The sequence below is a fragment of the Vanessa cardui genome, chromosome 18, assembly GCF_905220365.1.
Source record: "Vanessa cardui chromosome 18, ilVanCard2.1, whole genome shotgun sequence".
In the NCBI taxonomy this organism is placed as follows: Eukaryota; Metazoa; Arthropoda; class Insecta; order Lepidoptera; family Nymphalidae; genus Vanessa; species Vanessa cardui.
The window spans coordinates 13,038,194-13,060,449 of NC_061140.1; the positions used below are offsets into that span (position 1 = coordinate 13,038,194).

At 33.6% G+C, this 22,256-nt stretch overlaps 1 protein-coding gene across 1 annotated transcript; it reads right to left on the reverse strand.

The window, feature by feature from the left end:
- Positions 1-267: 267 nt before the first annotated feature.
- Positions 268-17,421, reverse strand: LOC124537655 (zwei Ig domain protein zig-8-like). The gene is made up of 8 exons (XM_047114552.1): positions 17,175-17,421; positions 7,406-7,497; positions 5,856-6,133; positions 5,208-5,285; positions 4,702-4,785; positions 2,957-3,091; positions 2,439-2,652; positions 268-1,738 (listed from the first exon to the last, which is right to left on the reverse strand). Exons 2-8 carry the CDS (start codon positions 7,464-7,466, stop codon positions 1,626-1,628), a joined length of 963 nt encoding a protein of 320 aa, XP_046970508.1. The 5' UTR covers positions 7,467-7,497; positions 17,175-17,421; the 3' UTR covers positions 268-1,625.
- Between the last annotated feature and the right edge of the window lie 4,835 nt (positions 17,422-22,256).

Sequence of the window (22,256 nt, forward strand, 5' to 3'; positions counted from 1 at the left end):
ATTGAGCCTCCAATTCGCCAACACCTGGTGATGCTTTATATCTGGCAGTAATATGGAGCTTGTCGTTTTTTTTATAATTATACCGTAAGTCTGTATCTCTCATTCTATAAGATTCTAACTAAAAATACATATTTTCATCAAACTCAAACGCCGTTGAGTTTCTCTTTTCTCAGAATATTTTAATATTCCTTTGAAATCAGTACCACTGTATAAAGTAACACAGTCCATAAAAGCTCAAAAGGGAAGGTGTGCAAATGAAAGCCGTAATAAACAGAATCATCATTTAATTCTAAGGGAGAATGTTATCTTACATTAGAACTCAGTTCCGTAACTGTATTAGATTACAAACGTTGAGATATTAATATTTTACAGTCACCAAGTGCAGATTATTTAATATTATTTACACAAAAAACATTTGAGCCATTTCATTATTCGAGACCGAACGCACCTGGCGACGCACCTGGCCAGTTCCAACTCAAGTCTTTGGGACTGGCACATCCTTAGCTGAGTGCAGTATTCAAGACATTTCTTACTGTTAACAATCGATTGAATTACACATATGGAAATTGATTCTGAAGTAAATTTCCTTCAGTTAACTTTGCATTACGCGAGCTAGCGCGTTACTTTGCACGCTAATATGGGAAAATTCGCGCGTTTTCTTTGAACTGCCTTTCGCCTGATGTGCAGCGGCCCTAAGAGCGCGCGCTAGAACGCGCAAGTGTGTCCTGTCTCTTATACATACGAGGTGCGTAGAGAAATATTAAACGAATCACAAAACTAAGTATAATTTTACAATTCTTCATTAAATGTATTTATATCATCAAAATTTTGTACAATTAATGAGAGTATACAATATATTTTATTTGCTTTGAGCAATTAATTCTTAATAAATATCTATAATTGTTCATATATCGGAATAAATAAAATACATTAAAATATTTGAACACAAATTTACATTTTTCAAATTACTTTGTTCAAATAATTCCCGTAATGTTTGTTATACTAAAATGATATCTACATCATATCATGTCAACAATAGTTTTGACATTACAATAGTTTTTGTGTTTTGGTTAACGTCATGTGAAAATATTGTCACACGTATTACGCGGAAACAATAGACAAAATTTATTTTCCACGAACTCGTAAATATAGTTTATTTTAGTGGATGTTTGTAAGACTCGGAAAATTAAATATTTCTACAATACACAAATACAATCTGTATTCAAATTCACAGCTACTCCTTATATACTCCGAATCGTTTATTACTGTAACAGTTTTAATAAACTTTTCGTACGTATTTCGACGGTTGTTTCGATAAAATAAAGCAAACATTTTGCAGAGTTTTAAAAGATACCAGAATTGAAATATAACCGTCCGTACGAATGTGTGGTTTGGGAAACAAATGTATATTCTCACAACGTCTTGTTCAACATTACTTGCACGCTTATATATAATTTACTTCCAGATTTTTATAATTACACTAACATTTCCACATGTTCGTCTTATATAAAAATCTCTTTAACTCAAAGTATGTAATATTATTAAATCTAGTTGTTTTAATTATATAATCTGAAGGAATGTTATCTCTTGTATAGTATACGTTCGGATGGACAGTATTATCGCGACTATAGCGAGCTGTGACTCCGCAGGACAGCGTACGAGCACGTGATCAAGAGCACTAGCCAGTAGCTCTGGGCGTTACTGGCGTTGCGGCTCAAAGTGGCGGCCATCTTGTCACCTGTGTACACACCAAAGAACAATTGATGACAGTTTTAAAGTTACCTAATATTCAGACCATCCAGAGCTATTTCTTTGCCAGTGTAGCTATTCTGCAACAAGAAACTCGTATATCATTGCAGAACAAGTACGTGAGAAGTTGCAATGTGATATCGACAATAACAATTAGAAATTTGTATGTCAACAACATTTCATGAGTGAGAAACGAAGTGAATTCATACGGAATTCTACTGCTGATTGCCATCTCCATTCGTACGTAAAACTCCATGTGATATGACTATACCTTTATATGACTGTTTCGAGGAAATGATAAATTATTTAATACATATTTTTGTACAGACTACTGGCCGTTAATGTATGTAGAACTTTATTTTTATTATCCATTGTTACCATTAATTTTAATGCGCGCCTGGTTTTATGAACTAAGATGTTATTTTTTTTTATATATATATATATATACAGTAATTACACTGACTATCTTAACAGAGACCCTCAAAGTTATTTTAAATGTCAGTTTAAAGAAGTATTTTTAACAAAAAGAAAACACTGGTCACCTAGAGATTAAGTGTATTATACACTGTACATATTTACACAGGTGCGTATGTCATATAAATAAAGTAAAAATATTTGAAAACTTCAATATAGATAACAATTTTAACATATGTTAAAATTATTGTACGATAGATATTACAGGTACTTACTGCCTTCTGAGACATATACATAAATGTGTGCGGGCTCTGTGTTGGCGGCGCGACAGGAGTAGTTCCCGGAGTGCGCAGGCGCGGCGGAACGGATCGCGAGTGCGGATTGGGTGCGCGCGCCCGGCGCGGTCGCGACCGTCACCCCGCGCGCCGCGTCGTAGTTAATCATGCGCGCGTTGTGGTACCAGAACACGTACTGTGGTGGCACTGGACTCTGAACAAATAAATACGTCTCAAACATCAATCTTACTTCATACGTGAAGACGATGAGAGCATTTCAAGGTCATTTTTCGGTTTGCTGCCGCAAGAAATTTAGCTTTTTATGCGTATTGTATGTTTTTATAAGTGTTTTGATTATTACAGAGTATTAATCCTATGAGCTGATGGATTAGTGCATTAAAATAATTAGCTCTAATTATCTCCTCACGTGTTTGGATAATTTTCAGGGGGCTTTTGCTCTATTGGGACATAGATATGCAAAATAAATGACCAAAATCAATAGGAATAATAAATCCAACCTTTTCAATAATGCAGACGAGATTGATCGTGGAGCCTGCATCGACATGGTACTCATCAGCACCGAGTATAAACGCCTCGGGCACCACTATGTGTAGGTGCACCAGGCGTGACAGGGTCCCTGACCCCGTTGAAACCTGCGTTTAGAAATACGTAGGTCGTACAATGTACAGCCAGTGTAAGAAAACCTTCGTCAGTTTTCAAATACATTCCTTTGTCAAGTCTTTAACTCTTACCTCTACTCGTACCTTTTGAATCTAAACATCAAATCATTGCGATGCAACATGTCATTCTCGATCGGTAAAGCAGATTATCACTCATAATGAGCACACGAAATCTTAAGGTGACGAACCTTTTCTTACCCCGACTGTACATATTAATTGTTTATTTCTAAAAAAAATTATTGCGTGCCAACGCACAACAGCTACAATGACTAATAAATATTGGATGAGATAATAACTTAATCGCTAAAGAACGATGTCTTAAGAACAACGACAGGACATATAGTAGTCGAATAACGGCATACGTACCATTTTATCAGGATACATTCATATGTTTTGATATTAACTGATATATACAAACAATCATATATCAATGTTTATCACACACAATTTTCTAGAAGATATCACTATGCGTCAAATTGGAAAAATATAGAACTATCAAATTACAAACATATTAAAATTTCAGCATTATTATATGCCAAAAATCGAAATTAACTTTTTAATTTGGAAGATTACCTTTTGAGATAGTATTCTCCAAAATAATAACAGAAAAGTGTTTAACGAGTCTCCTGTTAGATATATTCTAATTAACTATTCGTTGTTATTGTTATAGTAAGAAGCAAGAATGACAAGAATTTCCAAAAATGCCATTTGTTTCCGTCCACTGATATTCGCAGACATCACGAAATCTTTGGAACTATTAAAGTTGCAAACTTGGGGCACTTATGTTTCTCTTAGATCGCGGGAGCTCGCTTAGAAAAGATTTTATAAATCCTCAGGGAACAAGTTAAAATGGAGTGACAAAGTTTGTGTGAAAAATTAACAAATTACACGAGTGAAAGTGTGAGCTAGATAACCCTGTTTAATTCTTAAAGAATTCTGTTCAGTTCTGTTTAATTCTTAAAGTTCATGGCTTAATGGTGAGAATCTTAATCAAAGGTTGCAGGTTCAAAAGCGAATATACATACACCTTCTCATGTTACTTAAACCTACTTCTATTTATTATAATTAAACTTGAAGCATTAAGAGCGAATGTGAATGTAAACCTAAGATATCCTGTTACCCACTTTAAATTATAGTGTAAAGTGGGCAGAGCAGTTGAGGACATATTAATAAACGTACTTCTCCCAATTTTTGAAAAACGTTATAATTTAGTATATGTAAAGAAAAGTGTACATAAATTTAAAACGATTAAAATGATTTAAAGTTTCAATCATACCATTCAGATTAGCCGTTTCCATAAAACTGTTGAAGAAACAAAAAAAGAGCGACGCCTCAAATCTATAAATTACTCTTATTTTTGAAGTCTAATCTAATTTGATTTATATTTTTTGTCGGTTCCTCTCAGAAACCTGTTATATTTCATTTAATCTTATTATTAAAAATAAATGTAAATTACGATTTGATTTGAAACATTTTAAATAATCTTTATTAAAGCTAAGTAAATATTATACGATAGCGGGATAGTATTTTTGTTGGATAGGATTAGACGAGTTAGTAATACGATAACTAAGTTGCCCAGATACCTGACACTCATAAGTTCCATTGTCACGTTTCTGTACGTATTTTATCTGCAATATCCAGTCGTCTGAACCTTCGCTGTGCAGAACCTAAATGTAAAAAGAAAACAAAATGTATAAAGAATTTAAATTATTCTGATATGCTCTGAAAATGCATCTCAATTAGCAAATCAAATTACTATGTGATAATGATAACTGTTTGGAGACAGAGCGCAAAAGAGAAATTAAAATTTTGATTCTGGTTTATTTTTTGTCTTTAGAATCGAAATTTAATTTCAATGCGGAAATGCTATTGTTACCATTATTTCGCGCGGTAACGATGTGCGCAATAATATTTTAATCTGAATGTATTTAAATGTTTGACGTAAATATTTTTTATTTTGCTTACTTGTGGGATACTGGTAATGTTATATTCAACGTAATCCTGGTACTTTATTTTGTATATGTATATAGTTACACATTGTTTTTTGTTGGAAATCAAGTTTTTGTTATTTTAACTCAACATAACTTACCTGAAATCTCTCATCGTTAGTGTACATGAAAACACCAGAACTGATGATATGCCAATCACGTCTTCGAACCCACGACACCTGTAAAACGATCACACATATTACACTAACTGTCATCGGCTAGTGAAACGTTAATAGAAGGCACATTTAATAGTATTGTTTTATTTTGATACAATATTGAAGGCGAATTGTGGAACAGTGAAGATAATGACGCCGGTCAAGATAACGACAGCTCAGGTGATGTTGTTGTTCTAAGTAATGGAAAATGAGATAGGGGTTTGTTCACAGCAACGCGAGTGTGGTCTGTAACGCTACAGCCACACTGCTACAAATAAAGTATTTCGACATAATTATATCTCTCGTTATTTATAATGCAACTGTTAAAGTAAAACAACATAAAAAGTAGAATTTAAAAAGATAAATTTATAACTTACCAATCACGTGCTGCTCATAAATGATCATGAACCAATGTCAGAAAGTGATACGCACATTGACTTTCAGAAAAAAAATATTCAAAGCATACACGCATCAAAGTATCGTAACAATGAGGTTCTTAGAATAGTACAGCAGTTGATTGATAGATGTAAACAATGTCCCTTATAGTTCATGCAATTTTATATGATATAGTTAAGATAAAAGAAGATTATTTACGCCTCTTTCACCAAGATTCCGCACGGGACAATGAAGAAAAGCCACACCACCGAGCTGAACCAGTATGTCTTCTTGAGTATTGTTTATAGTTGGTTCCCGTCTTAGGGCCTCCAAAGAGGAGTACCAGAGGTCTCGCCAAGCGGGTACTCCTGCCGCTTCGGCTTCAGCCTGAGCCGCCGCGTCTATCTCTGCTTGGGTCATTTCCGTATGCGGAATGTCCGGTACATTCTGGTGTATTTCCACAGCGGCCGCCTCGCCCGCTGAGCGCCGCGCCCGCTCTGAGACCAAAAGTATTTTGATAAATAATATAACAAAAAAATGTAACAAATATCTCTTAATTAATATGTTATTGACGATACTTAATTGGTACCATTGTCTTCGATTTTCAAACACAGAGTAATTCTTATTCTCGTCATTATAAAAATGATCATATTATCAATTCATTCGTTAAGCCAAATTTTAATACACTTTCCTCCCATCAAACATTCAACTATTCCGTGAGCATTGGCGATGCAATTATTTGACGAATATGCAAACAGTAACTCCCTAATAAAATTTTAAAATGACTGACTGGCATTTCGCGCCGGTCAAGCGAGATGGAATTTTTCACAGATTTTCCTTCTAAAATGTATGCGAGCACTAGGAAAGGATTTTGCAAAATTCATATCCCAAGAGAACAAAATGGGGGATGAAAGTAGAAATTCGTCACTTTTGATGCTAGAAATATCGAAGTCTGCGCTGAGGCATACGTTAAAATGTGAAAGCCAGTCGTTACGGCGCTTTTGATTATTCATTCCTTATACAAGTAAAACGGATGAAAGTTTGAATGAACATTCGTAGTGTTTTACTGATTCGGTTAGTTTTTGAGTAACGAGTTCGATGGGGTATTCCATTGGGTATTGGCCTCTCATAATATGTACCATGAGAACAGTTATTGACATTGTTACATTCTACAACGAGAGGAGTTTTTACAGATCAGATTGATTGTTTCTCTTTGCTGACATCTATCTCATGATTTGTTATACCGCTTAGCATTTCTTTGTATTTCTACGTATTTAGTTCGAATGAGTGTAATACAATACAGTAACAGCATGTAAATTTCCCACTGCTGGGTTAAAGCCTCCTCTCCCTCTAAAGCGAGAGTTTGAAATATATTCCACCACGCTGTTTCAATGCGGGTTGTTGAATTGCACATGTGGCAGAATTTTGATTGATTTGATTTTAATTTTGATCACGGTGTTGTATGTTTCCGCCGAGCACGAGATGAACTATAAACACAAATTAAGCACATATATATAGTGATGCTTGCCTGGCTTTGAACCCGAAATCATCAGTTGAGGTGCACGCGTTCTAACCACTGGACTCTTGCTCTCTTTCCTGAGTAATAAAAAAAACATCGAAGATGTGATGGTCGGCGTTAATGGATGTTTTAAGTAGTGCACTGCAGTTGTAATGCTAAAATGTGTAGGCGATGGAAACCATTAACTAATAGAGGGCTAATTTACTCAGACTTAATAAAGTAATTGAATAATGAATTAAATCAACATTACCGGCAGTACCAGCGGGCGAGAGAAGCGCGGCGAGAAGCGTTAGGGCGAGTGCGGCCGCCATCCGCCGCCGCTAGTGGCACGTTATTGAGAACCTGCGAACGTATGTCCTTAAGTATTGTAACTGGCAGATGTTCAGGATACTTTTACATACAAACAAAATTATGATCGAACTAAGATTTATAACAGCTTTTTTTACAGACAGAATTACGAATTAAAATATGATTGCTTTCTAAATTCCACGTCTGAGATCCACGAGGTATTAAGCTTATTGCCTTATCCTAGATTCTAGAACTGCTTCTTTTATCCTTGCCCTTGTTCCAAACAGTTTGAGGACGTTTGGGAAAAGGGCGTTGCAGATTCTCCAATACCATTCCTCATCTGTTCGTTCAAATCCATTTCTCTCGTATTTCTCCTTGTATCTAACTTCGAAATTTAAGCTTTTATAATCTAGGAAATTAAATATATATATATATATATATATATATATATATATATATATATATATATATATATATATATATATATATATATATTTTAGTATGAGACAACTTCACATACATTACTCTGATCGCAATGTAAGTAGCTAAAGCTTGTGTTATGGAAAATCAGAAGTAACGACGGCACCACAAACGCCGAGACCCAAGACAACATAGAAAACTATTGGTAATCTTCATCGACTTGGCCGGGAATCTAACCCGGGACCTCGGAGTGGTGTACCTATGAAAACCGGTGTACACACCACTCGACCACATAGGTCGTCATATCGTCAGGAAAGAGTATATAAAAGCTTCGATCCCGAAGTTCTTCAATTTTGTTTTGTCTATCGGCTACTATTTGGTTCTGAAAGAGCGTGTAGAGAGTGCTTTTGTCTTATGACTCTTTAACATATTATGTAAATCTTGTAATACTTGCAATAATTGCAATTAAATAAGAGTACAAATAATGTCAGTATGTCAACAAGCAGTTTCGCATTTAAAATATCCATCTGAACAGTTTAATGGCATACTAATATTTTAAGATCGATTTTCTCACTTTTAATTATACTTTGAAACTTTGACAATTGTGTTAAAGTCTATAATTCAGAATAAAACAATGCCGCAGTAAAGTTATACGTCGCATCTTCTTGAGATATGGCTTATTTTGTCAACGTCGGGGAGAAAATTAAATAAATCGGTGCGGGTGTTTTCCTACGGGTCGTTGCCAAAACTATGCCAGACACACGAAAACTTTGCTTTAAAGATAATATATTTGCACTTTTTAAGTTTGACTGGCTGTTTAAGAGATATGACAATATATGTATACGCGATAAAAAATATTTAGAACTAAAGTCGCTATATTTATCCATTTTATTTTCATCTATAATATCAATATCATAAAACAATTTTATATGTTTGTTCATATGACTTGATATTTATGTAAGCAAGCTAGAAGATGATAGCCTGTAAATGTTACGGGACACAGGCCTGCTCTTGTCAGGCGAAGATTTGGAGCTATTCCAGTAAGAGGCCCCAAGTGGTAGAAACACAAGTGGAAGATCTTTATCACGATATATTCTTTCACGAGTAAGTATTATTATATATTTGTTATAATGTATTTATTATAATAGTATTAGTATTCAAGATACATTGACTTGATGGTTTTTTGCAAGCCCATATACATATATCACCCATCACATATTCTACCTCCATATTGATTGTTGATTTTTGTTTGATGTGTATTCTTAAAAGTATAAATGACTCAGTTGTAATTAAATGCACAAACACAACCTTAAATAGTTTCCACGTTCCAATGGTTGGTGACGCATGGCGATGTAAGGAATGGTAAACATTTCTTACTGCATAACTGTCTATTACAAATTGTGTGTGCACTAACCAAACTATTTTAATCACAATTTGCGGCTCACAAAGTTTAATTAAAAAAATAAAGTAAAGTAACAGCCTGTACATTTCCCACTGCTGAGAGAAGGCCTCCTCTTCCATTAAAGAAAGGTTTTGAAACATATTCCATCACGCTGTTCCAATGCGGGTTGGTGGAATGCACATGTGGCAAAGTTTCGATGAAATTAGACAGATGCAGGTTTCCTCACGATGATTTCCTTCACCTCCGAGCACGAGATGAATTATAAACACAAATTAATCACATATATGAGTATATAGTGGTGCTTGTCTGGGTTTGAATCCGCAATCATACCACTGGGCCATCTCAGCTCAAAAAGTTGAATAAACAATGATAATAAAAAATAAAAAAGTTAAGTAAACAATGATAAAACTTAAATTGCTAATTATAGCCACAAACATGGAAACCTCAACCATTAGCTATAATAAAATCTGAGTCAGACAATCAGCTTTTGTAATTATGTACAGAATCTAAAATCATATTGAATTTCATATTGTTCGTTGGCGGCTAAGCTTTCTCGACCTGCGGAGCGGGAATGAATTAATTAATCACTTCTATAGTATCTTATTCTGAATATAAATAAAAAGGTTTTTGTGAAATGGAATCATAATTCATAAAACATTTAATTCCAAAAAGATTTTATGAACTTGTTCGTAAAAAACGCTACAGCAAAGAGAGAATATAATGAGGGTTATATTACGATAAAACGATTCAATATTGTCTTTGCTAATAATATACATACTTGTCAACCTTCTCGCTGTATATATTACGCATTCGATTGCTTTGAAGGAATTAATTTCGTCTTCATGTATCGAGTTCTTCTGTATTAAATTTAAACATGAACCAATTACATTTTTCTTTGTATCTTTGTCATTCGTTAGACGTTAGATGCGTATACACTGCCCATGAGAAGGCGAATACACACTACCAGGATGATAGTATTTAATAAAAATGTTGATCGTGATTGACGGTATATTTTGTTTTTTAAGTGTTGTTTTAAAGGATCGGCTTTTGGTCATTAATCATAGATTGATGGGATGACAATCAAACAAGACAGAAAAAGGAAAATTGCTTTATTTAATAAAAAAATACTGGCGTTAAAACATTATGTTTTCAATATTGTATTGTGTCATATGTAGTTTACTAGGCCGTATCCCGTAGTCCGTGGTTCAAACTCGGGTAGGCCAAGTCAGCCCAATGAAAGTTAATAAGTTTTTATATCGAAAAATAATCAGCATAGGCTAGGAGACTAGAAGTTCGAAGTTTGTGCACTATCGTACCTCGGAGAGCACGTAAAGTCGGATGATTGATTATTATCAGATTCGCCGTCTCGAGAGTGAGGTAGTGTAAAAGTACTGTGTAGCGTACAAACTTGGGTCTTATAATATAACGTGCGTAATTTGCTTGTCTTTCTCGCAGTTCCGCGCCATGACCGAAATCTGTCAGGAAGATATCATCATCTGATCAGTACTTTTGTGCATAAAATATTGAAAGTTCCAACCGGTTCGAAATATAAGTTCTACCGAGAAAAATCGCCTATAAACTTAGTAATTACTTTTCAAAACCACAAATATATTGATAGTTACAATTACCCCTAGCTTCTTATCCAGTGTTTAATCTTCTAGAGAATATTTAAAATGAAAGACGTAGTGACAATGTGCCGATCGATAAAGGCACTTCAATAAAGGATCATAAAGGCAAGAGCTATGCGCAGCGGGCAACGCTCGTGCTATGCTGCTGTTTTAGGTAACACTTTGTATCTAGTCATCTTAGAGTGGTCCTTACGGCTGGCAAGTGTCTTAATAAATCTTACATAAAAGACTGCGATCGCATGTTTCTTTAAAATGTAGGTTAGCGAAGCCATTGTCTCCAGTTTATTACTAATCCCGATTTTGAATAATATCTAAGTTACTTTAGTCATTCAAGATAGATTAAATTTATCTTTTAAATTATATTATTAGGATAAAGACATCAGAAGATCTTTACCGTCTGCTAACTGGCTGTAACAATATTTTAATAAGATTTAAACGACTTATCAGCTTTGGATTAGCCTAGATCATATTCCTTATCAGAAAAAGGGACTTTTTTGCCAAAGTATGGGAATTTAATTGTAAGAAATAAATAAGATAAATTATCATATTGTGTTTTTTTTAACATTTAAATAATAATAACTGAAAACTTAAGTACTGTGTAATAAAAATTATTGTTCTATAAATATCTGCCATTATTAGCTAGAGAAGGATTACTTCACCACGATTCCCACGCATTTAGGTACTCCAACTCTTCATTGTCAAACTGAACTTATTCAATACTTTACCGATAAGCACGAGGCAAATTATGAATATAAATGAAGGCATGAAAATGATGGTGCTTGTTCGGATTAGAGATCACAATCTTAATTTTATATCGTTCTATTGTTATCAAATCTCTGAACCACCTCAGATATTTATACGTATTAGAAGTTAGGTATATCAGACGCAGAAAGAAACTTTTTATAACTTATTTAGCAACAACTGATGTAATTCGGAATGAGATCGATATACACCGTTCATAATGAAGGCGAGAGTTGAGGGCGATAATCAATTAAAGCTGTCGACAGGTAGTGAAAGGTGGGAACACACTTTTGGGCCGAGAATACTGATGACATTATAATAGCTTTGCGAGTTATGTTATTTATTGACTCAGCTAATTAAAATGTCTGATAAGATTTATAGAGATACTTCAGTGATAACATCGTCCTTTGCGCATGTGTGTTTGGTTTCAATGTCGTTCTTAAGCGTTGTATAGTTATTTTCTTTTCTTTATAAATAAAACATTTCTTTTTGTTATTATAAGGAGCTTATCGTTGCTTTTAAAAAGTAGTCTACATCTTTCTTTCGAGCTTATATTTGCTTTACAGCAAATTTCATCAAATTTGATTCATTGGTTTGCCCGTGAAAAAGCGACACACGGACAGACAGACAGAATTACTTTCACATTTATAATATTAGAATCAAAGTATACATTTGTAATGAGCTTCATATACAAACTGTTATTTTTATTTTATTCATTGTTTTTTTTCATAAAAGGCAAGAGCAACAAGTAAAACTACTATACATCATATGTGCCTTTGTTCCGTTTGATAAAACTGATTTCAATAAATAACTCACTCAGTCATTTTTCAAATCAAAACAGCAAAACAAAGGATTATTAGAAGAATAATTAATGAGTTGAGCTCGCACGCGCAAGCTGCACAAAATAATTATTGACACAAATTAAGCACATGGAACCAGTCGTCAGCGGTGCAGTGCTCGCCACGCAATCCACGCAAGCTTCAACAGTCACTCCAACTCGGCACAATTTATTAAAGGTATATTATATAAAATAGTAGCTTTAATTTTAACGTCTAATAAAATAAACTAGAGGTAACAAGTACTGCGCAAAGGTTTTGTAATATTATGTTTATTTCGGAAAAATGGCCAAGTGACAAATTGTTAGCGTGTCGCAATTCCGCTGGCGACACGGGATGCTAAGACGTGAGCCCTCAGGGCGTTATCAGCGCGTGTCCTTGCATTTTTATTAGACCGTACTCAGAAGCGTGTCACGCTTGCGTAGATCTCACAAGTCACACGATTGTATTCATGCGAAACATTTAATACATTTAGATATTTGTTAATTGTTTTACAAATGTATTTATTTTGTATATTTATTTCTGATACGTAAATAATATAGTTAAATGTCTAATAGAACTATGTATAGCAAGCATACTCTTCTGTTAAATAGATTTGGTAGTGTTCTTACAAGAGCAGCGTTACAAAGGTTGTTGAGTGGTCCATTTACCAATGCTGGTAACTATAGCTACAACTCACATTGCATTTGGAAGTATTTCATACTATTTTGTTCGTAAAAATATTTAGGTTTTCTTGGTTTTTAGAAGTAATAATAAAAGTTATTATATAATATGTGTGTATGTGTGTGTGTAATGTACTGTAGTATCAAAATTAAATTAATATACAATTCATTTCATAAAAGATGGGTAAGTGAGAAAAACGGCTTCAGTTGATTTTTTTATTTATGGACTTGTTCGGACTTCGATTACGGGAGATATCTTAAGTTTAACCTGTGCTCATTCGTTATAATGCTGTAAAAACATGCACAGTGAGAGTGTGTATGTGTGGTAACATCAAATCGAATATGAGGGTGGTTTTATTGTGATTTTACAAAGTCATATGACACATGTCGCCTCACTGGTTAAAGAAGGGCGCCTTCAAATTCGGTCGGACGATCGGAATTGCAATACGACTGGGAAAAACTGCTGGTATGCAGTCGTATCGATACTTGATGTTGATCTACACAAACCAATTTAATTTGTTATTGTAAAAAACCCCATACAATTTATTTTCCCGGTTTTTCTCTTTTTCCGAGTGGGGGTATTTCCATTTCCAAATTAGTGATATTTGTATAGGAGCATTAAATCAAATAATAATTATAATACTTTTATCTATATTAATATTATAATTGAGAAAGAAACTCTGTCTGTCTGTGTCGCTCTTTCACGACCAAACCGCTGAACTGAATTTGATGAAATTTGCTGTCAAGCAAACTTGAACTCCAAGGAAGGACAAAGGCTACTTTTTTGCCAAACACGTGCCAACCAACACCAGGAAACGCGAACGAAGCCGCGGGCGACTACACGTATAGTATGAAGGATGTTGAAACAACATCATACCCGTTGGTGTGATTATGAACTTCACCGCTACCATACAATAACACCCACCCATCGCTTAAAGGATTTTTTTTTTAAAAGGTGAAAGAAAACTCTTTTCAAGAATTCAATCACTTGATTTACATAATGCACATGTCCGCCAACGCTTTAATATATTAAAACAGTGAATATTAAGGTTGAAATTATCCGAATACTAAATATAACACAAGTACCTAGGAAAATATAATAAGGTAAAAATGTATTCAAACTTTTTTGGCGAAATGAAATAATATGTTTCCCTTCGAAGTTTAATTCATTTTATTGTATATTTATAAAATTGTAGACATTTTACATTTACTATTGCTATTAAGTCAAATTCCCCTGAATGTTTTCTGTATGGGTCCCGTTTCAGTGCTTAGATTCTTCGAAAAAAATTGAAATATATAGTTTATAACAAGAATACTCATTCCATTAAACGCAAAGAGTTCTTGAGAACAGCGCGTCAAATAATAGGAATGATATTAAATGCTATGCAATATTGAACTTGAGGCATCATAATTTCAAAGCATAGTAAGCTAAGGTAATTAGTTGTAATATTCAATTAAACTGTATTTAATTTTATTAAAGTTATGACAAATTTTGTAGAAAGAAAACATATCACTAATAAAATTCAAAACTATTAATATAGTTTATGTATCAATTTTACTCATACTGTATTATACAATATTTCCTCGGATAAATTAAAACTTATATAATTTAATATTTTTTAACAATATAGCTTACTTATTGGGACTATAAGGCTTCGTGTGACCAAATTGGCTTCCAATTATATCGCCCGCCGCTTATCGCGAAATGGCATGTTCTTTATCAACCGACTTCCAAAAGGAGGAGGTTATCAATTCGTCTGTATTTTTTTTTTTTTTTTTTTTTTTTTTTTTTTTATGTTTGTTACCTCATAACTTTTCACTGGGTGGACCGATTTTGATAATTTTTTTTTTGTTTGAAAGGTAGTGCTTCCCGTGGGGTCCCATTTTTTTTATTTTTTTTTCCGATGATGGTATCCATGTGAAAACGACATAAGTCTTAAATTTGCATTATGTATATGCGCGACAAATAGGTGAATAACTGAAAATCACGTTAACCAATTTTGATAATTCTTTTTTTATTATAAAATATATACTTCAAGGGTAATTTGGTGAAAGTTTGGTAAGGTTCTGAGCACAGGATCCATGACAAAGTAACGGAACGGAAGGGAACGGAACAATTCTGAGGAGCACGTTAGCGATACTCGGTCGAATCTTTTATTTATAGGTTATTTGGATATTTGAGTCACCTTCCGTAATGTGGTTATGTTTATGTAATTATCATAGTTGAATATTATAATCAACTAGCTACCCACCCCGGCTTCGCACGGGTGCAATACTGATACTAAATATACTACAGAATTTGTTTATATACGACATCACATCGCAAACTTCTAAAATTATCAGTGTTTCTTTACTATATTGTTCATGTTCTATATACACAAACCTTCCCCTTGAATCACACTATCTTTTAAAAAAAACCGCATCAAAATCCGTTGCGTAGATTTAAAGATATAGGGACAGAGAAAGCGACTTTGTTTTATACTATGTAGTGATGGAACTCCTATACGGCTCGCAGTTAGGGTGCGATATGGGGCAGAATTTCTTTCTGTCTTTAATCAAATTTTGTGTATGTGATGTGATGTCATATGATGTACGAAATATAGTTGGTCTTTTTCAAAGTTTTTTTGCTGAGTTCGATTACAGCTCTTTCGAGGGATCCTTGTAGTTTACGCCGCGTGACGTATTAAATCCGCATTTTCGAAAGTCTATTTTTGCTTTATTCGCAAGTTTCCTTTGAAATTGTCCTCGAAGTAGTTTCTGACTCATATAAACGGAACGTTTAATCTATCCATATTAAAAAAAATTAGTTAGTCAACATCAGCTTCACTTAAAATCAAAAAATAAATAAAATTTTAACAAAAAGAAAAACCGACTTCAAACAAAACACTATTTTAAAACAAATGAATATGCACGAAAAAGTAATAAAAATAATTGCGTATTCAACATATTTTTTAGAGTCTTCCTAAGTTAAATGAAATGAAAAATATTAGACTACTTAAAAGTCGATTAACGATTATATCATGTAGTTATAATTATTGTTATATTTGGAGTCGGTGTCAGCCAATAAAACCCTACAGTATATCTATCAAAAAACAATACGAGAATACTTTGACAAATATGTTTTTTACAAATTACCTTTTACACAATAATATACTGGATCAATCAAGGGGCTCGTATCGCTTCTTTCTTTTGATTGTTGGGGCAAGGGCACCGTGGCTGACACCGGCTCCAAATATACCAATAACTATAACTACATGATATAATCGTTAATCGACTTTTAAGTAGTCTAATATTTTTCATTTCATTTAACTTAGGAAGACTCTAAAAAATATGTTGAATACGCAATTATTTTTATTACTTTTTCGTGCATATTCATTTGTTTTAAAATAGTGTTTTGTTTGAAGTCGGTTTTTCTTTTTGTTAAAATTTTATTTATATTATTTATTATAATCGTAATACAATCGCAATTATATTTATGTGTCACCTTGAACGTGATTTGAAAATAATAATTAATATTTCTATAAATCACAATTTGATTTTAAGTCGATTTAAGCTTTATTATTAAAAAAAATATGAATTAAGATTAGAAATAATATACGTATGGGTATATATAATACGTATATATAATATAAGTTTAAAAAAGTGGTTCATTCAGTTGTATAATTTTATAGTCTGTTTTATTATTTATTTATTTTAGCAGCTCAAATCTCCGTCATTTATGAACTGATTATTTTTTTAATTTGGGACGGTTTATTTTTTTTTTGGTCCTTTATTACAAGAAAAAGTAAATTATATTGCATACTTATTAAAGTTACGAAGCATTTACGATGCTATTGTAGCAAGCTACAGAAAACTACTACTAAAAGAAAACAAGATAAACATTTTAATTTACAACAAGAATATAATTTAGTACTGAATTAAAATTGTAGCAGTTCCGAAGAGACATAAAACCTAGGCTTTGAAAATACTACAAAAAGTTTTCAAACTTATAGCAAAGTCACTCACTGCTCTGCCAATAATCATATAAAAGAAAATTAATTACATGTATCCTTGCTAACAAAGTGATCCAAGGTCAGTAGTTATAAGTCAGTTCACATGTCGCTGGGCTCTGAAGCACTTCAACCAATCACATGTCTTATAAGTAAAACTGCACTGCACAGGCGACACAGTATCTCTCACTCGAACCGCGACGAGACGTCACACGAGCTCGCGCGTCGCGTATTCAGAGCACCCGCCCACGTGATCGGTCCTGCCGACGCGAGGAGTGTGGCGCGACTGAAGCCGAACGTGACGACGACGCGCCCCGATGTTGTCCGAGCGCTTCGCCTGAAAATGTAGGCTGGGGGACGATTGATTGGAACTTAAAGCTCTATCAATAGAAATACTAAATTAAATATCATTTAGAATTCAAAAGAAAACGTTTCGAGTGCAGCTGTTTTCTTTTAACTTATGTCAAACTTTCAGTAGATTTAACTGACCTGTTATTGTTATTATTTATAATATAGTTTGTTTTTACAAATATTTTTAAAATAATAATCGACAATCACTTTGTGGTAGTGTACCATATGATGACAAAAACAAGGGAGGGAGTAAGAAAGTTAGAACGACTATTCTAGATATGCTAACGATGTATATCCATCTGTAAAGGCTTTCGAAAACTTATTTTAAAAATCAACTACGAACATTTTTCTGGCTTCTTTTGTGCCGAGAGTCCTCCAGGTGAGACATTAGTTACTAGAACTGGAAGCAAATAGTTAGACCGCCTCTTGTATTATAAAGTCGTCCTTATCGACTGTACAGTCGTATAGCATGAAGCGAGTGCGGCCGCTTTGGGTCGCGGACTGGGGGGGCGGGAGCAGGAGGGGGAGGGGGAGAGGGAGTGTGACGTCACAGCGTACATTATGCACAGCGTTCAGCGTAAAAGGCCGCAGGCAATCCAGACGGCTGCTATTACGAACAAAATTTTTAAAACAACTAGCAATTTACATATGAAAGTTGGCGAGAGGCTTCGAGGTCATCTTTCTTCTTCTTATCGATGGAAATTTGCATATGAGAAAAATAAAATAAGGGACAAAGAACTTGCTAAATAAACTCGTTCGTCGAAGTCGACGGTATTTTTATGAATCTTGAAACTTTCAACATTACTTAATATGACAGTTTTGTATGTTTGACATTTCTGAATGTGTTCGGTTTTTGGTGTAATCATAAGAATACGGTGATGATCTCCGCACACAAACTGACTACATCGTCAAGTGTACAGTTAGTTTTGAATGCCGTTATCACTGTTTTGAGTTAAAACCGGGTCGTGTCCTAAAATATCCATTATCATTTTTACAGACAAGAAATGTTCAGAAGCAGCTCCAGTTACCGGCACTGGCAGACATAAGGGAGTAGAAGAGTAAGAAGACAAGGTGCCAATATCTCGGTAGGAAACAAATTATTGTTATCTTTATTTATATCTAAAGGAATATTACGAAAGGCAAAGATTTAATTGTTTTGTTGGTAATGGACTAATTTTAAAATTACTTTACTCATGGAAAGTTTTGCAATATTATTTCAAAGTAACTTGAGATACTCCATTGATAAAATTGAAATCTACTGAAACAATAATAATGTAACACAACCTGCCGCATATAAACGTCATTATTTGACGTGGAATAAGACTATTGTTGATTAAAAAAGATATCGTTTTATTACATTTTAACAAAATTCATAATTACTTATAAAAAAGTCAGCCAGGCTGTATGTCTAACTATTTAGTTGCGCAACACTTGCCTTGTTCAAATTGATCCGTTAATAAAGCGTTGAAAAATTTGATATTTATGGCAATTATTATTTACTTATTTATGCTCTATGGCCCCAATACTTAATACAAATGGATTAACAAACGCTTCATTTACAAAAGTTGCATTAATGCATCAGGCAGCCTTATCCCTAAACCAGAGATCTCTTCTAGGCAGAGGACTGATTGTAAAAACAAATTAATTAATCGTTATCCAATTTAATCTTCTATGGACAAAAGAAACGAGCAAACCATACGTAGTCGTACACGACGTGTAGCATCCGACATGTCGCCACTAATAAGCAACATCAACATATATCCTCTTGGAAAATGGGTCGGAGCCATCTGACGCCCAACGAATTAAACGATACCGAGTAATGTAGCCATTTGTAGCACTGAAATTAACTTATAATAATATTATTTATTTAATTAGTAATATTTTTCGCAACTAATGGATTTTTTTTTTTACACCATTTTTCGGTGGTAGTGATAGGGCTTTGTACAAGCCCGGTTGAGTAACTGATTAGGTGATATTTTACCGTGTTAAGAAGTAATGTTTAGTATTGCTGTGTTCTTTTAAAGAGTGAATGAGTTAGTGGACATAAAATCTTAGTTCACAAGGTTGGTGGCGCATTATCGCTGTAAGGAATGTTGAATATTATTATAGCTCCAATATATATGGGCGGTGTTGACGACTTACCAGCAGGTGGCCATTACCCGACGGCCTACCTATATCTCAAACAAAACTCAATTTCTAATAAAACCAGAGATGACCTCCATAAAATTTGCTGTACAATGATATGCAGATCTTGATTCTGTGGACTAACAAGAGTTAACTAAAATTGACGTACTAGTAATACAATTGTCTTTTACTCTGACATTTGAACAGTTTAGCAGATGTCATCGTCGTGCCGCGAAATAAAGCTTTCGACGCGATCCCGATGATCGGTTACATTCTTCATGTTCTCATTTAGGAAAGACTTATGGGTAAATAAACTGATAAATAAAAATGTTAAAATAATCATACCTACTCAATCACTTTATTGAACGAACTTCTCATTTTTTAAATTTAGGATTAGCAATCTTATGAAGTCGGGGCGGGCCACTAGTTATTTCAATAAAGATTTGTTTATTGTGCAGATAACTTTGTTACCTGAACTTTTTAAATTTACAAACAGGTTACTACGTATTTAATTACATTACTTATATTTTGTTTGTGCAACAACAAATGTAGATGATGTACATTTTATCTTTTAAGAGCTTGCAAATCATTTTGAAATTATATTATGTTTGCATAAAGATCTTACAAAGAACTTAAATCCGGAAGAGCATAAAAAATCTTGCGTTCATAAAGAATAAAAAATCTCATAAAGTCTCTGAAGGAAAGACTAAAAACTATGACGCGGGAAAAGGAAAGTCACTCGTCTTTTAGACTTTGTTCTTTAAGTTGGTTACCGTTTAACCTCTGTGTAAAGCTGTAGCGGTTTGTTAGAATGTCTTAATTAACTATTGTTTAGGGATAAAATATAAAAATGTTTATTTTATTTGGTAATCCGGTCTATTGGTTTAATTACGTCGATTATTAGCTACGAAGTTTCAGATCAAATTATATGTTATACTTTTATTGTCGATGAATTTCAAATTGACCGAAGGAAACTTTTCCTGTGTGTCCTGAGTGTCCGATATGGTGTCCTGTCCTGCACTTGATCAACTGTCCCATCTGAATTTTAGTGTGGTTCAGTATATGTCCACACGACCGGTCCCCTTCTATTTCCCACACAGGTTATTCATTCAACAATCTATTACAAATGCACTTTTATTAATTCGATATTAATAAACGTGGCTATTAATTATAATGAATAAATTAAACACTTGTACAGTTTAAAGGAAAACTTGCATACAATGGGCACTGAAATTAAAAATTAATATTTGCATTTATATTACGTTTATAAACTTTTAGTATAGTCGTATCAGCTCAAAGGCGTGTCGCTTGCGCTGTGAAAGTCGATGGTCCAACTTAATATTAATTAATTTATTATTTAGAGAAGATTATCTATCAAGTAAGACACATTTAATTTATATTTTCTCGTAAAATTCACTTTGTACTGTTCAAGGGTTTTTGTAAAATAATGATATAATAATTTCTGTATCTACATAATAATTATTTAACAGCTTTAATCAATCAGAAGTTATTAAATAATCTTGCTACTGATTCCTGTGTATAATGGTAGCAAGATTTCTAATAACGGCTGAGAAGCATCGATATACGCAGAATTTTAATATTTCAATTCGCGTATAAAGCTCGCTCTTTAATAATATTCGAAAGGACTATCGCTCGAATGAAATGAGCCACTGGATAAGATAAATCGTTCTTATGGAATGATGCAAGCGCCGGCGTCGAGAGCGGAGAATCGAAGTGGTAATTTGTTACTAGCGTTTAGGAGTTCTAAAAAGACTACCTAATTCTGTAACCAATATCAAAAATATACTTTATATTTTAAAGCTCTTTTGAACTTCGTATACTTATTGTTATCGTTCGTGATAATAGAGTGAGTTAAATTTAGCTTGAATTGGCTTATTGATAGTAACGCACCTTTGTAAATATACTGTATAGCATTACAGTTCAATGATTACGTTAAATAAATAAAAAAATCCAAACAATTCAAAATTCATCCATGTCTCTAATGAATTGATAAAAAGCAATTGTTCCTTGTAGACACAAGTTAAATGTTAAATAAACGTGTGGGTGAAAGCTGCTAAGTAAAGACAGGCGCCCGGAGACCGAAGACAAGCAGAGAGTTGGTCCTTCGCGACCGGATCGAAGTCAACTTATAATTACTTTCAATGATATTCGAAGAAACCTTACGAAACTTAGATCGACTTGCTACTTTCTATAACTAATTTAAAGCGGATTGATTGCTTCTAACATCTGGCGAACCGCCTATCTGCTATGATAATAAACTTTGAATGATTTTAGGACAAAGGACTTGATTAGATTGCTATGAGATTTGATGATGATTAATACAATGAAATTCTGTTTGTTATTTGTTAAGTTGATCCGTTTATACAATACTCGAGACTTTACATATTTTTTAAAAAGGTTTTAGAAAATATTATAACGTAAATTCATTTGAACTTATATGTATTTTGATATAAGTACAAAGATAATTGCGTGATATAGTTATGGGATATCAATAAGCAAATATGTAACTCATAAACTATCTTTAAAAGAAGATTATTTGTTCTCCGTTGGTGTATGAGAAATAAACAAAACAATAAACACTTTTTCGTAATTAAACTATTAATTTATAAACGTAGTTAATATTGAAAGAACCGGCCATA